The sequence below is a fragment of the Xiphophorus hellerii genome, chromosome 1 (assembly GCF_003331165.1).
Source record: "Xiphophorus hellerii strain 12219 chromosome 1, Xiphophorus_hellerii-4.1, whole genome shotgun sequence".
NCBI classification, from domain to species: Eukaryota; Metazoa; Chordata; class Actinopteri; order Cyprinodontiformes; family Poeciliidae; genus Xiphophorus; species Xiphophorus hellerii.
Genome location: NC_045672.1, coordinates 29,896,741 through 29,911,997, shown reverse-complemented (window position 1 = coordinate 29,911,997; position 15,257 = coordinate 29,896,741). Strand labels below are relative to the sequence as shown.

The 15,257-nt window shown below is 37.9% G+C and overlaps 1 protein-coding gene across 1 annotated transcript in view; it reads left to right on the top strand.

Annotated features, from left to right (window-relative positions):
- The window catches only part of spryd3 (SPRY domain containing 3), a 49,715-nt gene that overhangs the window by 27,794 nt on the left and 6,664 nt on the right, over positions 1-15,257 (top strand). The window contains exons 8-10 of the mRNA XM_032559592.1: positions 5,024-5,081; positions 12,320-12,445; positions 12,619-12,764. Coding sequence (XP_032415483.1) covers positions 5,024-5,081; positions 12,320-12,445; positions 12,619-12,764 — 330 coding nt within the window. The remainder of the gene's footprint in view (positions 1-5,023; positions 5,082-12,319; positions 12,446-12,618; positions 12,765-15,257) is intronic.

The window sequence follows — 15,257 nt, the reverse complement described above, 5'->3', positions numbered from 1 at the left end:
TTGTCAAATTGACAAATACCTGTTAACCTGAAGCCAGTTTCACTCATTAAGTCAAACAATGCCTATTCCAGTCCTCCACCCTAAAGCCTAATTACTCATGGACTCAACTGACAGCTCAAATGGGTTTGGTACGGTAAGGAGGAATTGGAAATAATTCATTGACCTGCCTTTTAAATAAACACCCTCTTCCATTTTATTTCCATATCTCCAGTTGCAATAAACTACATCCTGATGCTTTCTATGATTTGGCAGTGGGAATACCCTGAGCCCTCACATCCACAGCTCGGTATTTGCTCACGCAGTAGTTCAGATTTCATCCAGATCTCGTTGAGGAGCAGCAGGAAGGTCCCGCTCTCCGCTATAAATAAATACCTCTTTGACACCTGTGTAAGAGCGAGGCTGCACATGAGGCAGAACAGGAAGATGAAGTGCCATGTGGAAATGGGTTTTGTTTACGGCACGTTAAGCGTTTCAAATGAGGCTGCAGACTTGGCACTAAGGTCGCACTTGTTCAGTTGAAACCAGAAGTTTACATACACTTCCTCAGAATTTAGTATCGTTTAGTTAGCACTTGCAACACTGCAAAAACACAAAACCTCACCAAGTATTTTAATCTAGTTTCTAGTGTAAATATCTTAGTTTTCTCTTATTTCAAGTGTACTAACTTAAAAATTACTTTTCAGCAATTTATTGGAGCTTTTTTTAAGTCAATAATTCCTTAATATTGATGAAAAAGTACTTGTTCCACTGGCAGAGTTTTTCACTTTTAGCAATATATTTTTCCGTTGTTACAAGTGAAATAATCCGCCAGTGGAACTACAACTTTTTCATCAATATTAAGGAATTATTGACTTAAAAGAAGCTCTTATATTTTGTTAAAAAGTTACTTAAGTCTTATTACAAGTGTTGTAAGATATTTAAAGTAGACACTAGAACAAAAAACTACTGCAATCCAAGAGCGCCATTTGTTTTTTGGGGGCACTGATTGACTGGAAAACTGTTGACGTTAGTAGATCTTGGTACCACTTCGAGTGATGGAACAGATTGTACAAAGAGTTGGTTGGTTTAACACAGAGCAGTATGATACAGAACTGCAGGAGCTGAAAATTTCACAAATATTGGAATTTTGGTCTCCAGTCGAACTGGGTCTACTGGAACATTAGGTGCAAAAACACCCTGAGTGTTTCTTTCCTCTGCGCCAGCAAAGACATGGTACTATGATGACATTGTTTGCACCAAAGTTGGTACTAACAGTGTTAAGTAGGCATGTCACAATACGCAATAAATTAATGAATTGCACAATAAATTAGAACAAGCTCAATAATTTCCATTTTCATCGTTTATCGATTTCTCTTTTCTTTCTCTCTCTACCAAAAACTGGATGATGAAAGTCTTCAGTCTGGTGCTTTTGTCTCTACTAGCCTGTTTTTGAAGGGCAGTTTTGTTTACAGAGACTTCATAATTTATTTTATTTGGTGTTAGGTTTATGTATTTTGGATATTTAAAATGTCTTTCAGTACCAATTAAATGTTCAGTAGAATTAGAAGTTTATTGATCTTTGAAAATATGTCCTTGCATTATTATGCCATTATTATCATTATATTACTTTAAAATTGTCTCAAAACAACAATATTGGCATTTATAGCAATAACTTCTCAATCCTCAGCATTCAGACAACTTTTTTCAGAGCATTACAACAACGAGAAACAATGGTAGCATCCTTAGCGTGAAGTTTGCTTTTATGTTTTCAACTGGAGAGTACTCAGTGTTTGGACATGATGTTGTGTTTGAGCAATAGTTTGGATAAAATTACACGGCCTAATCTTCCCTACGATCCTTATCTGCAATCCTGTCAGCAGCAGAGCAAATTAAGTAAGTTGTCTGTTTTTCTTTTTCCGCCCTGCATCCATAAAACTTTAGGGAAACGCCAACACAGATGCTTACAGATCAGAGAGTCATTGTTATGCTGTGGGGGCCTGGAGGTTTCAACCTGATGACATGAGGCTAAACAAACAGACCTGCATTAGTTCTCCACATGGTCCCTGCCCAACCCCTATAAGTTTGGCACGTACAAACAGAACCCACTGCTTCATCCTCCCATATAGTGTTCCTTCAGCACACACACAACATACTCTCACGTCTGTGGTAATACCTGGCTTAAGCTTTATTTTTAGACTCCTCTGTGATATGTCAGTGTGATAGCTGCAGTCGATGATTTGTATCTCCTTCCACATGGTTTTCCTCTCAACCCGCACCTTCACTGTCACAGGTTTTTCCCCTCGACCTGTTTACTCTTCCACAGTGTGGAAAGCTCAGATTCCACTTAGATGGGATGACCTGATATTGGAGGTCTTGCTCCACCAAGCTGTGGACGCCACCCAGGACTGCCATTCTTTTGCATTCCTGCTAGCAAACAGGTGTCGGACAAATCATCCCCAGAACAAAAGCCAAAGCCGGTGGGACAGTGTCATTATCCACAGAGAGACGTGTCCTGTACCGACATGGCCGAGACATTTCCTTTACTTTGATGAAACTAAAGTGGAACTGTTTGGACATAACGACCATTGTTACATTTGGAGGAGAAACAAGGATGCTTCTATCATCCTAATGGCAGCATCTTATTGTGAGGCTGTTTTGCTGAAGGAGCAACTGGTGCACTTCATAAAATAGATGGCACCACAAAGGAAGAACATTATGTGTAAATATTGAAGCAACATCTAAAGGAAGATTGGTCTTCCAAATGGACAACAACCCTCAACTTCCGGCCAAAGTGGTTAAAAAGTGGCTTTAGGACAGTAAAGCCAATGTTCTGGTGTGGCCATCACAAAGCCTTGTGGGAAAATCGGAAAAGGTGTGTGTAAGCGAGGCGGCCTACAAACCTGACCCAGCTCCACCGGTTCTGTCAGGAGGAATAGTCCAGAACTCCAGCAAACTATTGTGAGAAAGTTGTTGAAGGAAACCCAAAACATTTGATCCAATTCATGTTTTGCTGAGGAGGCGTATGTAAACTTCTAAATCTGTAACATCTTTCTCTCATTTTTATGGCTTTTGGCAAATGGAAATAATCTTGGTGATTCTAAGTGACCTAAAACAAGAAAATTTTGGTCTGATTAAACTTCAGGCATTGAGAAAAAAAAAGTGGATGTGTCTTTTTATTCCGTGTATTTAAACTTCTGGTTGGGTTGTTTAGTTTTTCTGCACCTATAGAGAGTTCTTATTTAATGTATAAAGCACACCAAGACAGTAAAAGTGATGTTCACAACAGTTACTACAATGATGGAGATGAAAATAGACATTTAATAGCTGGGTAGAGTTCTGTGGTCTGAACAGAATCATTATTGGATTTTCAAATCTTTTTTTTTTTAGTTTTTCTTGAACCGTTTCTCCAAATTACACATTATATTGGTGTCTCAATCAGGGTGCAAACTCTTGAGATGTTACTCCTCTCCACATGGAGATGCAGCCCACATGTCAGCGAGCCGGAGGAATCGTCGGGCTTGTGGTTTAGAAGCGGCAGACTTGGTGGATGAAGAGATCTCAGGGTTGCTGCTGCATTCCTGTGTCTTCTTGTCTTTATCTACTGATGTCTTACTCTGTCCTCTGTCTTTATTTCTTTCTTTTTCTCTTTGCATTTCCATTTCTTAACAGATTCCCTGCTGCGTTGTCAGATAAGATCTATGATGTTCCCTTGAAATGTTCTCGGTCTTAGCTGTAGTTATTTAGTCACTCTTTTGTTGATTTTCCATCCCAACACAAGTGCTAATAATAATTTCACCTGCCTTCTTTGCTTTTGAGAAATTAGTCTACCTTCTCCAGCTTTTCTGGATGTTTGGTTAATTATTTTCTTTCCCTTTGGCCATCCACTGGGTCTGACTTATCATAATACAGAAATGAAAGGTCTTTTGTAGGCCTCCTGTTCCTGTTAATAATAAAATAAGTGCAGTAGAGTTTACTCAACAGCGAGGACAGAATGGAAAGAAGTAAGTAATTATTTAGAAAAGAGGGCCAAATGGAAGATGAAAGATCATGAAGTCATTGCCCCGTTAATCTTTCCTCTTGTTCAGTGGTGTGTTTTTACAATAATAGAGGTGCAGCCTAGAAAACAGATAAAAATCGCTGGTAATTACCTCTGAGTCATCCCTTGATCTTATCCGCAAGTGGGCCGATGGTTATTTCTCTTGGTACACAAGAAGCACTTATCCTGCATATATCTGATGATGGAAACAAGGCGACCTTGAGAGTCGGAGTAGTTACAGACCGAAATCAGTTTGCAAATGGTGCAGATGGTGTCCAACATCAGTCCTCGAAGAGCGGAGTCCTACAAATTTTAGATGTTTAACACCTGAATTACATAAATTAAGTCAAGTCAAGTTTCTTTGCATTTCATATTTCAGCATCAAGTCAGTTAAAAGTGATTCACATCATAAAAACATCATGCAATCATAATTTATGAGACAAGCAATAAACATTACATCTTGTAAAATGTCGTCATCCAAATCACCGAGGAAATACATATCAAATGTATTTATTAATGTTTCAGTTGTTATGACTCGAATTCAACTCTAAACAGGTAGGTTTTTAGTCTTGATTTAAAGGAAGTCAGTGTTTCGGCTGTTTTTCAGTTTACTGGAAGTTAACCCAGATTAGTGGAGCTTAAAAACTGAAAGCTGCTTCTCCATGTTTGGTTCTGGGGATGTAGAGTAGACCAGAGCAAGAAGACCTGAGAGGTCTGGAAAGTTGATACAACCTTGGGGACATTAGTCCTTTAATCCTGGAAATGATCTTCAGGTGATAGAAGGCTGACTTTATAACCGTCTTTATGTGGCTCTGAATTCTCAGAGTCCATCAGGCCTGATTAATAGTTTCAAACCTATAATCCCTTTGTCTACCAGACTATCAGTAGACTACAGAAAAAGCAGGTATCAGATGTATTGATATAAGGATGATTTGAAATGACTGGCGCTCTTATCTCTTCTGAAGGTACAGAATCCTATAGTGACCATTTCTTTCGTTTTTCATTCAGGATTATCCCAAGAACAGACACCCTGGGTGGAGCCGGGGGTCCGTCGCCTATCATGCAGGTGAGACTTTCTCATGATTTCTTTCCAGCTTGAGGAATTTTCTTCTTACTCCGGTTTAAGAGAAATGAATGAATCAGACTTCCTTTAAACATCTGAGGATGCTTTTAGATTTTTTGCGGCCATCCGACCACAATTAGGACAAAACTACAACTTTTAAATCACAACTACTAACAAAACACAAAGTGATAATCTTTTCCAAGCTTTCTGGTTTACTTTTTACATTGATGGTAGATAGAATCGGATCGACTCATTGACACCTAAGTGCACTCAAATCTGTTTTTAGTTGCTGGACTAAAACTTGGCTAAATACAGCAAGTGTTTTCAATTGAACACTGACCTTGTTTTTATCAAAAATGACTTAGATAATTATTTTAAGAAGGTATCCAAAAACAATTAGAAATTTCGAATTCATTATCCTATTCCTCCAAAAAAAAATTATTAAAATAACCCATGCTTAGTTTATTGTTAAGTAGGTATAATAATAATAATAATAAAGAATACATTTTTGGTGATTTTAGTTTTTAAAATAGTTTTTGAGCCGTGAGTACTGACATGACAGAAGCTACATTCATACTGTAGCTTGAAGTGACTCAAATCTGTTTAGCTTTTTTTCCTTAATGCGACCCGTATCTGACCTTTCATGACAGCCTTAACACAGATCGGGTTTTTTCGAAGACTACCCAGGCTACTTGGATATGTGGCCCATATCTAATACATGTCAGATCTTTTCAAATGTGAAAAGCGCGGCCAGGTCGCATTCATCCGATCTCAACGTCATTGATACTCGACAAACGTCACTATTCTGCCCCCTGATACGCGCAAGCGGGAAGAAAAACAGCCATGACGGACCATAATGAGGATTAAGTTGTTAATGTACTGGTCCTGGTCGGACAACAAGCTACGCTCCTCCATTAGCATCCACATTTACTTCTGCAATCGTGAGCACTTCTTCTTCTTTCTTTTTTTTATGGCGGTTGGTAAAACTCTGAGCATGCTCTCTAAGTGTGACTTTATTGCGCCCTCTACTGCGCATGCGAGACACTTTTAGCTCGTTTGCTGTTCACACAGGAAATCACATACAAGTCGCATATATTTTGAAGTGTGAACGACCAAGCAAAAAAATATATATATATATTTCACTAAAAAAATGGAACTGAGCCTTAAAGCCTGCAGTGTGAACGCAGCCAAAAAGTTAGCACACAAATGCTTTAGATGGAAACCAATCAATGAACAACTTCACAGGAATGTTGAGTAACACAAACAGCTGGAGAGAAAAAAGAAAAGATATTGTCAGGTTGAGATGTTGATCATATCTGCGAAAGCTTGGAGTAAATAAAACCCGGCGTGAGTCATCTGTATTGTCAGAGTTTGTTCTTGTTTCCTGCAGATCTATGAAGATTATCTTTGTAGGGATCTGAATAAAACATCCACAGCTTCCCATGGAAAGGCTTCAGCACCCTTCACTATCTGAGCTGTGAGATTAGCTGCCCTGATAGAGAAGCACCTCAAAGGTGGTTGTTATTATTCTGAACAAGATACTCTTCGTACTGTTTATCTCACAATCAGAGGTGGGTAGAAAACCCAAAAATTACACTCAAGTAAGAGAATTACTACTTCAACATATTTGTACTTAAGTAAAAGTAAAAAGTAGCCATCCAAGATAATTAAAAAAGTATTTAAGTAAAAAGTTTACTCAAGTTTTGAGTAAACTTTCATTTAAAAGTTGCATAATCTGACGTACCAAAATATAGTTAAGTGAAAATTTTGGTATTTTAAGGATGAAAATGACAATAATTCGTACAAGCAGCAAAAAATGATAAAATTAGGCAAAATAATTTTTTTCCAAAACGGTTTCTTTAAAAAAAAAAAAATAATAATAATAATAATAATGAAACTGCAGGTGTGTGGCTGTGTCTGGTGAACTTTTGGTTAAAACATGTTTGTTTTTCATTCAGTGGGTAGAGAATACAGAAATTTTATGCAAGTAAGAGTAGCAATAAATTACTAAAAAAAAAAAAAAAAAAAACTCCTCAAATAAATGTAATTGCATAAATGTAACTAGTTACTTTTACCACTCTGCTCACAATGCATTGCCACATCATGTTTGTCCTTATCTGTCCAGAGCTTTTAGGAGACACCTGGACTTTATCTCTGTAGATCTTTCTTGTTGTAAATTTTTGTTGTTTCTACTCTAAAAATGCCATAAAAGACACTTTCTGTTTGCTGGTTTTTGCCACGTTATTTTTGGAGGTCACGTCTGTTGTCCGGATCAGCAATCAAGGAACATTTTCCCGTCCACTCTGCGCATTCCCGGCATGTTTTTAGTTCAAGTTTATGGTCTTAAAATCCGCCGTATCCCACTGCAGATTGCAGTTATAGTTCCGGATGCATTAGTAGTAATAACAGTTGATGCTGGACGTCCTGCCGGAGTCTGCGGATGATGCCTTCGTGCCGAGTGACAGACAGGACCAGTCATTTAGAGGCTCACCGTACCAGTGCCAGAGCTGCTGCACTGCGGTCCGTCTGGTTTGGCCGCTGCTTGCTGGACGCCACAGATATGCGCACGCCCCTGCAGAGCCGCCATTAATCTTATTTGCTAGTGACTGAAAATGATCCGTGTGGTTTTCCATGCCGTGTGTAAGAGGTTTGTCTTCCCATGCTCGGGATACGGTGAAAGCTCTGGTCCGGTGGCTCCTTCCTCTCCTCTCTGCTTACAGCCCAGCAACCTCAGGAATTGCATGTGGACATTATCTGGCAGGGGGGGCGACAAATACCTAATGCAAAAACAGCTTTATACGCACCGCAGTGTGCCCTATCACCACAGCATGCTTCAATAAGAGATTATTAAAACTTTAATTCCCTTATTTTCTGCCTGCTGTTGCTAAAAATCTCATGTGTTTGCATTTCACTCACAAAATCTCACCAAGTATATCTGTCTCTAGTCTCTAATACAAATAACTTAGTACACTTAAAAACAGACAAAACTAACTCATAAACGTTTTAGTAAAATATAGCTTGTTTTAAGATTATTTTTTGACTTGTTACATTTTTCCCATTTTATAAGTGAAATAATCAGCCAGTGAAGCTTTTGATTGATTTCATTCACACCACAAATTATAGCGCACTTAAATATACACGCAAAAAGATAAAATCTTACTAAAACTTTGTCTAGGAGTATGCAGTGAGACTGATCTTAGCGCGTATATCTATTTAAGCAAATAATAATTTGTGGTATGTGCGTTTAATCTCAACCATTTGCTGCAAAAACAAAAGTGTATTTCATCTACTTTATGGTGCAAGTATCAGTACACTTGAAATAAGGCAAAACTAACCTGCAAGTAGCTTTTCAGTACGAACTATGAGCTTGTTTTAAGCTCAATAATTCCTTAATATTGATGAAGAAGTACAAGTTATAAGTGAAATAATCTCCCAGTGGCACCAGACATTTTATATCTAGAACTTTTTCATCAATGTTAAAGAGTTATTGACCTAAAGAAGCTACTATTTCTTGCTTAAAAGTTACTTTTGTGTTATTTCAAGAGTATTAAGATGTTTGTACTAGAAATTAAACCAAAAATGTTTTGTAAAACAGTGCTTTTGTAGTGCTTTAATTCATAGCAGATGTTGGGGTTTATATTGAGAGCAATAAATCTTCAAATTGAAAGGACTCTTGACTTTACCAAAGCTGTCCAAATCTAGCAGATTGTGAGCTTACTTGGGCTCCATGTGATGCTATTATGACATCTACACAGCATTAAAATGTGGCACAAATCCAATTTTCTTTTGCCTGATTTTGTTATTTTTTGTTCCTTATATGAATGATTGTCATTTTGGTCCTTAAAATACCAACATTTCCACTTAACTTTATATTTTGGCCCATCTGATGCTGTAACTTTTAAATGTTAAATGATTGATAATTTGATCTGTACTTGAGTAAGTCTTCTGCCAAAAACATTTTTACTCCTACTTCAATAATTTCTTGAGTACAAATATGTTAGGAGTGATTATTTTACTTGAATAAATTTTTTTGGTACTCTGCCCAGCTCTGGCTGGTGCAGGTTAGCAGGTCATGGGGCCGTTAACCTTTTGAAAACCTCTCATCTTTGACTCACTCGTGCTGTGACTCGACGCCCGCAGCTGAAGCTTTGGCCCGACCGCCATCGCCCCCATGCAGCCGCAGATAAAGTGCTCAGTCTAACCTGAGTGCTCTCCATCAGTGACATGCTCTAATCTGATCTACGTCTCCAAAAACAGCTGTCCAATAGCAACATGTTATCTAAGAAGATAGCCTTCTTTCCTAACAGGGTGTTAGGGGTTTGGATAACATACTTTCATAAAAATTAAAGGGGGCACTTTAACTAAATTGATCCCTATCTTTCATCAAGGTTGATGTCATAAAAACTTCTTCACCTCAGTGGAAACGACATGCTGTCCATATAAAGTCTGCAGTTCTGTTTTGGTAACCAGTTGATCACATCCTGGACCCTTTTATTGTCTTTTTAACGACCCACAATTAATCCAAATCAGGGTTTCTCTTCAGTCCATAAGACTCACTGATTAACTACAAATTTCGGAAAACAGTATCGAGGAACGTGGCTCTTAAGATTGCAACTTGGAATTGAGTTGCACATAAACCAAAGACTTAAGTTTCGAAGAGTAACTAAACCCCAAATCATCTCGTGTTGTGTGTTGCTATCTTTATGTTTCTGTGCAAACTGTGATATTTTCATGCAAGCTTGATTAATTCTGCAGCATTTGGTTTAAACTTGTCATAATGCCACCATCTTTGAACTGATGGGTGTTCTTAGTGCCGTTCCAGTCAATTCTGAGGCTGTTTCACACCTGTTAGCCCCGTAGACTTGGTTCAATAGGGAACAAAACTCCAACATTATCTACCTTTTAAGCTGCTGCGAATCACTTTCACACTGCACTGTGTTAAACAATCCAAACTAATTGAAAAGCCTGTTTCCTTCTCGCCTGTAGGGAAACTGCGCCAAGAACCACTGAAGGAAATGACATAAAAACCTCTGAAGAAGACACTGACATTATGTGAAGATTACATTTTTCACATAATGTAATCAAAAATGGAGTGAGGTCAGATTTTAGAGGTTGTAGGATTTATCTTTTGTCTTTGGTAAAAGACAACAAGCAGTACCTTCTGCTAGCACTAAGCTAGCATGTTTGTTTTGGTTGCATTTACCCACAATGCCCTACACTGTAGTCCATTTCTTGCTTTTGGAGCGGTCTCTTGTCAGCTATTTGATGCCTATGTCAACGCATTGACATAGACGTTCAAATCACACCAGAGTTCACTTCAACCAAACTGAGACAGAGGTTTTTAGGCGAACCACAGTTCGCTTTTTTGAATCGATTGCGCATTCATACTTCCCCAAACAAACCGGACTTTCTAGAGTTTGATTAAAGCGGACTAAACAGGGCTGGTGTGAATCCACCCTGAATCTTTCCTTTATGTTTCAGTGATATTGGTAGATTAATATCCAGTACTGTATAGTTAAATTCAGCTGATCAAGTAGTAAAACATCTAAGGAAGCCCAACCAATGGCATTGGATGTTTTTGGCAACTGCGGAGAAGAACCACTCCCTTTTAACCAGCAAAACGTCAGCAGAACCAGCACCAGGCTCGGTTTTGATCAGCCATCTGCTCCGACTGGATTAGAGTTAAAAAACAGAAAGGAGAGAGAGAAAACCCAAACGCACTGGGCTTTGAGTACTTTCTATGAGAAAGACAAACAGAGTTTCTGACCAGGAGACACACCTGAACAAAGAATCCCTGGAACCTGAGAAATCAAAATGGATCCAAAACAATCAAAATGCAATCAACAGAGATAGAAACAACTCTTCTAAACATGACTGTTAGTAAAAAGGAACCTTATAGCCACAAAGTAGGGCATCAATAACATGAAAAAAGCATTTAAAATACTCATTAAACCTCTGTTCTGGGTGGTCTGATCCCAGAACACATATCTTCTAATCGTTCTTTTCTGATTCATCTAGTTTAAGAGGCAATTATTTCTTCTTCTGTGACATCTGATCAAGTCTCCCTGCTTGTCCTACCTTTGCTGCCCCATTACTTCCCACCATCCAGGCCCAAACCTGGATCTCTGCATCCTCACTTCCAGTTTCAGTCCTTGTCGCGCTCCAAAAAGGCCCCGTATTTTTAGCCCTGCTGGGCCGTGCCCCCTCTGTTTGCCTTGTGTGCTTTGTTGTTACAAGGGCCCGCATGGGAGCTGTAATGATACAGTGTCTGTCTGGCTCCCAGTGCTCCGATAGAGGCTGTTTAAACAGTATCCTGAGCTGGGGATGGATCCCATGACAACTCCATAAATATTTACAAGCAGCAGCCATCCCGCTCTGCTTGAGGAGCACTTGTCTGCAGGCTATCTCTGCAGTGTTTTTCTTCTTCTTCTTTGCTCCTTTGTTGTCTCTAACAACTGTAGGATGTGTTGTTTTGATGATTTTCTTTGGATGTTGTCGATGTCTTTTTATTTTGGTTGTACTTGACTGTTTTAACAAGTCCTGCTTCTTCTGGCTTTTGCTCATCATCGCCTGAGTGGAATGTCGGGATGTTCTGGATGTTCCCAGTGTGTTGAACCTGATGTGGAAAATTGCAAAGCTCTGAAGACGATTGTGAAAGAGTGAAATATGAAATATGCACAGTACCTTCTTTCTCAAGGTGTTCTTTTTATGTCATGCAAACATTTCTGCAGTTTTTGAGATTTACTTTGTCCTGCAAAAGTATTTATTCTTCAAGAACATTTTCACATTTTGTTACAACCAAAAAGTTGGCAAAGTGAGGTATAGGCATAGAGCTGCAACTAACACTTGTTTTTGCAATCAATTATTCTGATGATTAATTGATTAATCTGTTAAAAAACTTGGCACACTCGACAGATTTTTCATTTACCCACCTTTTTACACACTATTAGGAATACAGTAAACGATGCAAATAAATAAATATTTCAATTAATTTTTTAAGATAAGAAAATAAAAATATTATTGCCTAAAATGCAATACAATAACATTCCTTTAGCGTATGTTTGATCATTGCTTGTCAGTGGAAGGCTGATGTGTTGACTGTTATTGCCAAGTCATGTCAAGTCCAAATAAAATACATAGATCTTTGTGGTGGAGATTTGACAAAATGTGGAAAGTTAATGGGGCGGAAATGAAAGTGTGACCAGGTAATCCTAAATTAATCAGATGCGTGTCTTTGACAGATGATGGGAAGATCTTCTACGGCATCGGAGTTGGAGACGCTTTTGGGCCCCGCTGCTTCAAAGGGGACATCATGGGGTGCGGCATCATGTTCCCACGTGATTACAGCCTGGACGGAGACGGTTCAGGTACCAGACATTAGTACCAAACGTCCTCACAAAGGCAATATTAGCTACTTTGAAGCCTTCAGAGTTGTGAGATTAGTCAATATCTTTAATTTTCTTTGCAGTTTTTTTTCTTACTTAATCTCTGGTTCTACTGACTCTTGGTTATTTAACTCTCCCTCCATTTTTGTGTTCAGTTGACGTGGAAGACTTGGGTCAGCTGGAGGGCCTACCCAGTCAAGATGGCGTTCAGAACGTTCTGTATCTTAATGGTGAAGACGAGGAAGAGGAAGAGGAGGAAGGGGACGAAGTCGTTCAGGAACAGCAGGGAAGGAAGGTGACGGTGAGTTTTTTTTATTTTTTTCTAATGCAAAATAAATACCATTTATAAAACACACCAAGCCAACTACACAAAAAATACTCACAAACTGCAACTTACAGGCAATTTTTTTTTGTCAGTAATTTAGTAGTTCTGTATGTTTCTTTTTGTTTCTTTTGTGCGTGTTTTTTTTCTATTGTACTATAAATATCATTTATAGAAGCTACACAAAACGCTCACAATCAATCAGAAACTTCTACAGAAAAAAAATTATTGTAGTTTTTTGTCAATTTTATTTACAGTAGTTCTATATGCTTGTTTGCTTTTTTCATCAGCTATCTTATACTTCTGTATTTTATTTGTCTGTTAATTAGTAGTTATGTAGTATCTTTTTTTTCTATTGCAAAATAAATACCATTTATAAAAATTACACAAAAAGCTCACAACCAATCAGCAACAACCAATCAGCAACTCCTGACAAAAAGAAATTAGTGATAGTTTTTTCCATCAGTTATTTAGTAGTTCTGTATATTTTTCTATTTTTCCATTTTAATTTATTCACAAATTAGTGCATGTATTTTTTATATTTTAATTTATTCATGAATTAGTGCATATACATTTTTTTCCATTTTAATTTATTCACCAATAATGCATATAAAACAAACAAATTAGGCTAAGAAAAACAGGTATTGATCTGTAAAATAAATAACCAATTAGATAAGAGAATGACTAACAACAAAAATAAAATAAACACATTTAAAAAAAATTTAAAAGGAGGTAACTGTGAGTTCAACAGCATGGCTTGTGATGAATACACAACCAATTAAAACGTTAAAGCCTTTGGTTCATAGAAACTGACCCAGATGATGATAATTATTAGGATTTCCAGCTGCTCTCCGATTTGTTTTGGCAACAAAAAACAACTTTTTATGGACTTTTTCCATAAGAAAGAGGATGAGAAAGCCAGCTCAATGTTGAAGTATTTAGATGTTAAAATTCATAATTAGACAAAGAGTCGATGACTAAGCAACTGATTCTTGTTGGAGTTGAAAAAGAAACTTGCCAGTATGTCTTTAAGCTTGCAAAGATACATCTGGATGACCCACATGTCTTCTGGAACAACAATGTCCAGTGGATGGAAAAACAGGTAATAATCAACATGTTGCAATGGCCCAGTCAAAGTTAATGCCTAATCATGATTTAAATGCTGAAGGTAATGTTTGCAAACCACAATGAACTGAAGCAATGCTTTCTCCACAACAGTGTGGATGTTATGGAGACTTTATCAAAGTTCATCTCCAAAACTGGCTGCTGGTTGAGCAGGAAGGAAACTGAAAAACCTGAAACTGGAGGCTGTTCCTCTCATTGTAGCGCCGCTAATTCTGAGAAACACAAGCAGCTACATGTTCTGAGAAGGAAATGTTCCTGTGGTGAGACACAGAACAATGGTGTGTCCAGGTAATAAAATCTGCTCTCTCAGGGTTTATACTTAATTGAAAAAACTGGTTTCATTTGACTTCAGTCAGGTTTCAGGCCACAAATACAAACTCCAGCTTGAAAATGTGAAAATATACAAATTCTAAGATGGCTAAAATTATTTTTACCGATTGACTGTGGTCTTATATTTTCATCCCCAAACATCCGGACCACAGAATATTAAACATGAGCTCAGTTCTGAGGAGAAGGTCCAAAGTTCAGCTCATTAGTAAATGTAGCTAATTAATAGGACAACAGTCTGAATCGCAACAAACACAAATATTAGATCCTCAGAAAGAGACGAAGACTGATGAGGTCACAACAGGTTTTAGTTCAAAAACATCAGCTGTTTGTCCATTTGTCTATTTGTCTATCCATCCATCCATCCATCCATCCATCCATCCATTCATTCATTCATTCATTCATTCATTCATTCATTCATTCATTCATTCATTTCTTTCTCCCTCCCTTCCACTTGCCCAAGGTTTAATCTTTTTTTTTTCAGTTTCATTTCAATTCTTCTTAAAGGTTTCTTTCTTTAGAGAGCCTCTAACCTGGTCTGTCCGGTCCAATCCGGTTTGAAGTTCTGAAGATATTAATGAAAGTTTAAAGGTCAAAAGGTCAACCAGGCCCTGATCCCCCACATTAACCACATTTTTATGCTTTGTTTGTGCAGTAAAAAATTTCATTTGTGCCACTGTCATTTAAAAAATATTAATAAAAAAGTTTCCAGTAGTCATGAGAGGTCATTAGAGGTCAACCACCGGCCCGCTCAAACGCTCAAATTTGTTACAAAATCAAACAAATTTGATGTCATTCAACTCGGCTACAGTTTGCTGGTTTGTGCAGCAAAATTTTTACTTTTACTTTTACTTTGAAGATTTTGATCTTTAAAACAAAAAACATTTTCTGCACAAGCGTTTGACACCAATGTTGTTAGATTTGAAAAAGGTGGGGGGCAACTTCACTCAGGCATGAATTTCTACAAGACAAAATGAAAAATCTGGGTTTGAGTCCATCAGAACCAGAACCCTGAGGTTC